Source organism: Vicia villosa, linkage group LG3, assembly GCF_029867415.1.
Source record: "Vicia villosa cultivar HV-30 ecotype Madison, WI linkage group LG3, Vvil1.0, whole genome shotgun sequence".
Taxonomy (NCBI): domain Eukaryota; kingdom Viridiplantae; phylum Streptophyta; class Magnoliopsida; order Fabales; family Fabaceae; genus Vicia; species Vicia villosa.
Window position 1 is genome coordinate 51544469 of NC_081182.1, and position 5479 is coordinate 51549947.

The following is a 5479-nucleotide window of genomic DNA, read 5'->3' on the forward strand; positions in this document are numbered from 1 at the left end:
CCATGCCTATGTTGAGATGTCTGGCAGAAAACGAGGCGAACCTGTTTCTAAATGAAGTTAATGAAGGCGTATGTGGAAGCCACATACGAGGGACAATCTTGACAAACAAGCTTCCGAGGGTCATGTATCACTGGCCGAACATGATAAGAGATAAGGCTGAATTCGTAAATTAATGTGACAAATTCCAAAGATTATCGAACTTCATTCACGCCCTCGCCGAGATATTACACTTAGTTATTTCCCCCTTTCTCTACCAACAGGAAATATATATCTTAGGACTTTTACCTTTGGCTCTAGGTCAACTCAAATATCTATTAGCCGTGTAGACTACTTCACCAAATAGGTAGAGGTAGATGTAGTAGAAAAAAATCAACATAATTGGTGTGATGCTTCTATTGGAGGAATATCATATGCAAGTTCATTTTGCCAAAGACCATCGTTTCCAACAACTAGACACAATTTCCACCTTTCCATTTTCCTAAACCCAGAGTTTCCAACAAGTCCAAAATGATCTTTTTTCATCTCTTTGAATCTCTTATTCAATCGGTTATTATATTCTTTTTTACTAAACCCCTTGAACCTTCATTATTTTTAAAACTTGGGACAATTAAAAATATACTTAAATGGTTTAAACACGTAAAGAGAAGACATATAATCTTTGTTGTAAGGAGAGTAGATCAAATGAAGAGAAGACAATCAAATAGAAATAAAAGAAAACATGACAAAAAAATATAAGAGAAATTATTTAAAAAGATTATGAGATTAACAAATTGAATATAAAAACATTATCTTTTATAGAACATCACAGCGTAATTTGACCCATCTAACCGATCCAAGTTAGCGAAATAATGTTTTGATTGTGGTTATTATTATTGGACGGTTGAAAATACAAATTGAAGCTTGAGGGGGATATTGGGGATCAATTATCATATTTTAAAAGTTAGTTTTTCAATTAGTTTATTTTCCTATTTTTTATTCTTTCAACTTGCATTATATTATGATCTTATCTTGATTGCAATATGAAGATTTTGTAGCACTACTTTAGTTGTGTTAAAGAGTTGTTACTCTATTGTTACACAACCCATCTCTTTTTCTAATGTCTATAAACAATGTACTCCTCTTCTTTAATCAAACGAGAAATGTTGAGTTTTTTCATCATTCACTTTTATGTTCTAATACTAGCAAAGTATAAGTGTATAAATCAAATGTTCAGTCTTTCTACTATCATTTTTCATACTCAATCTTATAGAAGTAGTAATTTACATATTAAAGAACTAATAATTGTAAAAATATATATAACCAATTCATCATACACAAAAACATCAATGATTTGCTCACTTTTCTTGACAAATGATTTCTCAAGCTGAATCTTCAGGTTGGACATCATTGTTATTGAACATGATTCTTGGCTTCCCCATGCTGAAATTCAAAACCCTTGCATTCATATTATACTTGATCACTCCATCATACAACAACTTTCTTATATAATGCTCTATGTCTGAACCAATCAGTCGAAGTGTGTATTCATTCAATGGAGCACCCTATTTCCAATCATAAAAAACATTCATCATTGTGACAATATTATAAGACACACAAAAAATTTACTCTAAATTTGACTATGTTTAAGGAAACTACCTCGTAGTGATCGACGAGCTCCTGAAAGTAAGAATAAACCAAGTTACAGCTCTCAGGTTTCCACACAAACTCATCAGTAGGGTCAAGAATAAGTGTAAGCTTATCCATCTGCGTTTGATCAAAAGCACTGGTTTCTGGATCAATATAAGCAGCATAGATTCGAACGTGTCGTGTCGCGCAGCTCAACCACTGTCCTCCATACTCCCTGCTCATACCTTTGTCTTTTACATTCACCTGACGTTCAACTGGCCTTGGTTGTGTGCCTTTTGGATTTATTTGTTGGTTTTGTGGTATTTCTTTCTCTTCTATTACCTTCACGTCTTCGGAGTCTTTAACATCGGATTGTTGTTGACATGATATGAAAAATGGTGTTCTGGTTTTTGGTTCTCTTCTTCTTCCTCCTCCTGTCCAACCTAGAATGGATAATTTGGTGGAAACCATGGAGGAACAACTTGTGGCCATGGTTAATTTTGTGATTTTTTTTTTCTATTTTGCTTTTAATGGCTTACAAGTACTTACAAGAGGGTCTTAATATTAGTTTGCATATTTCTTAGCTTCACTCCTTCTGGTATGGTTTGGATAAGATTTCTTACATACTAACTCGAAGGAAATGTTTGTGGTCACATAAGAAATAAAGAGAAATAGAAGAATTTCCAATTTTACCCATACCTATTCTTTATCATGAGTTCTAAAATATATTGTATATATTCCTCAAATTCAAACATTACATTATTACATATTTTATAAGCTTTTTTTGCTATCAAATAACAAAAAAAATTATGTAAAAAAATATTTTAAATTGAAGAAAGAAGAATTATATATATATATATATATATATATATATATATATATATATATATATATATATATATATATATATATATATAAAATTTGGTATAAGGTGGATATACACTTGTTATTGTATAAGAAAATATGAATGCATATGGGTGAGCCTTACCTTCTTCAGCGAATTTTCCATGCCTCCATGTAGGCGTATCTATCTCAGTTGGCAACATTGCATTCGTGCTAGGGGTGTTTGCAGTGCAGTTTGAGAGGTTTTGACGAAAAAAATCATCTGAACCGTAAGAGAGAAAATTGTGCGGGTTGGTTTGGTTTGGTTGGCTTTTAAAAAAAATCGAACCAAACCGAATCAATGCGGTTCGGTTCGGTTCGGTTGGTTTGGTTTTTTCAAATATTTTACTGAGCCATACATACACATATAGATGACAACATAACTTTGTATTTAGATATTCATACACTATCAAATAACAACAAAACTCGTCATATTTTGACAACAACTTCCCATTTAACATGTAAAAATTAAATTAGACAAAAGTAGAATAATAAACATAAAATAATAGCATAAAACAATATAAAAATTCTTATAATGAAACAAAAAAAAATAGAAGAGACGAGAGATTAGTGAAGATGAAAAAGAAAAAACAAAAGAGTTGAGAGATTAGAGAAGAAGATGTGCGATAAAAACAAAATTAAAATAGCGAACATTTGCATAAAAATGAGAAGGTGAAAAAGAAAGAATATAAGAGAGTAGATATTAGAGAAGAAGATGGAAGATGTATGTGGCAAAGAAAGCGCGATAATGCTATTAGAGATTTGAGAAGATCGGGACTGAAATCATATGTGTAAGGATGAGAAAGTTGTTCGTAATCATAAGACTAAGTTATAATAGGTTTAAGTTTGGGTTGGATGTGAATTAAGTAAAAGTTAGGTTGTAACATAATGCGGTTTGATTCGGTTTAGAAAATACAAACCGCAAACTGAACCGAACCGTGCGGTTTTGTTAAAAGATGACCCAAACAAATCCGAACCAAATGCGAGTTTTTTGCGGTTTCAGTTTGGTTTGGTTTGATTTGTGGTTTTCTATTGGGTTGGTTTGGTTTTGAATACCTCTAATTCGCGCCATAAACAATCTTGAATGACATTTTCTTATTGGTGCGTCCTATGATACAATCATAAAACCATTTCAGAATCCTTGTTTAAGTAAAATAGCACATGCCTTGGGCGGGAAGTATTTGATAAAATAAAGAGAAAATACCTTCTCTTTTTACCTTAACTTTGCCTCGGGGTCCATTATGATCCCTTAACTTTTAAAAAGTTCAAATCACTCCCTTAAATCTTAAAAACGGAGCACGTAGGTCCTTTCTGTCTATTTTCTTCAAACGACGTTTAAGTTTGTAGACGTGGCATCTGAGTTGACAAATTACCTTTGTCTTCCTTATTTTCCACTCTCTTCTACATTCGTGTTCTGCAATTTCCTGAGAAATAAATTAGGGGCTTAGGGTTCTATCCAATCCCATCTCAAATTATTCATCCAATTCTAGAAATTAATTGTTGTAGCAACAAGAATACTCTCCTGCAAACTATTTCTCCTTCAATTTCTTCTAAAATTTCCCAAATTCTTCCTTCACTCTCAAACACAATAGCACAATACAAATTAAACTTTTCATCTTCTTTTGTTATAACAAACCAAGCCATAAATACAACAAATTAAACTCTTCATCTTCTTGTTCAAACACAACTTCAATGGCGCAACACAACGACATTGTTCACGGCGACAACATCTTTGTTTACGGTTTTAACGGCGACTTTGTTTACGATTTTGACGACATCTTTATTAACAACGACAACAGTTTCGATGGTAATTTGTTTACGGTTTCAATGGAGATTTTTCTACGGTTTTGTATACGGTTTCAAAGACAATCCACCACTGTAGTAGAAACTGGTTTGGGGTTTAATAGAATTTTTTTATAAAACATTTCAAAAGACATCAGTATGTCGTATCCTTGCTGTCTTTCTTGTTATGGCTTTTTATAAACTTTTGTTTATGCAGAATTGTTATAGTGATTTTGCTAGTGTGGCTGTTGTGGCTTAACGTATCTATCTTGGCTCAGAGTTTGAGTAGTTTGAGTTTAGTTTTGGAGTGTGTTTATGTCTTAATTTTGAAGTTGTTTGTAATAGGTGTGTTGGTTTTTAGCTTTGAAATGGTTTGAGTTCTAGTGTTATATGCATATTTTTCATGAGATTTGCAATGAATGATGTTACTTTATTCATGTTAAATCCACATCAGCACATTACAATGTCACTTGGACGTTTTTTTTCATACTTTGACTAACGGACTCAGACGGAAGGACTAACGTGGTGCTATTTTAATAGTTAAAGGATCAATTTGAACATTTTAAAAATTAAGGGACGAAATTGGACCCCGAGTTAAAGTTAAGGGACTAAATATTTTCCCATAAAATAAAATAAACAAGAATGAATATATCTCGTGTAGTTATCATGTCTATAATTCCTTGACATCGTCCAACTTTTTCTTTTTTCCCTGAAAAGGTTTATTTGTTAGCAAATTTGGTCTGTCCGTTTGCTTACGGGCGGACTATCGAGACAAACTCTGCTTGTATTCCAAGCTGGTGGCAAAACTCCATCATAATTAAGATGGAGAAATATGTACTATTATTTGATATGATACTTCTTAGAAAATCAAAATGCAAAATGATCCACTTCCAGTAGAAACGTAGGACTCTTTCTTTCGTGATTCTAGATATTGCATTTACCTCAATCCACTTCGTAAATTAGTCTACTCCAAAAAGTAAGAACTTTAGTTGACCTGGCACCAAGGGTAAAAGGCCTAATACATCTATGACCTATTGATGGAAAGGCCATGTGGATGTAACCTAATAGAGGATGTACATTGGGGCGTGATAAAAGTTAGAATGTTTGAGACACTTTTCACATTTCCTAATGAATTTTAGAATGTCTTTCATCATGGTCAGCTAGTAGTAACAAATCCTTAACAATTTGTGGGAGAGGGTTTATCCTCCAA

General features: G+C 32.8%; 1 protein-coding gene across 1 annotated transcript; it reads right to left on the reverse strand.

Moving 5' to 3' along the window:
- Positions 1 to 1197: 1197 nt before the first annotated feature.
- LOC131655701 (NAD(P)H-quinone oxidoreductase subunit M, chloroplastic-like) lies at positions 1198 to 2229 on the reverse strand. Its single transcript, XM_058925525.1, has 2 exons — positions 1636 to 2229; positions 1198 to 1541 (listed from the first exon to the last, which is right to left on the reverse strand). The coding sequence occupies exons 1-2, from the start codon at positions 2095 to 2097 to the stop codon at positions 1359 to 1361; spliced, it is 645 nt and encodes a 214-aa protein (XP_058781508.1). The 5' UTR covers positions 2098 to 2229; the 3' UTR covers positions 1198 to 1358.
- Between the last annotated feature and the right edge of the window lie 3250 nt (positions 2230 to 5479).

Bases quoted from the DNA above. Each gene is read 5' to 3' on its own strand.
- LOC131655701 (XM_058925525.1), bottom strand. From the start codon at position 2,097: ATGGCCACAAGTTGTTCCTCCATGGTTTCCACCAAATTATCCATTCTA. The intron at 1,542-1,635 runs GTAGTTTCCTTA...GATTGGAAATAG, and splicing joins AGCTCGTCGATCACTACGAG to GGTGCTCCATTGAATGAATA.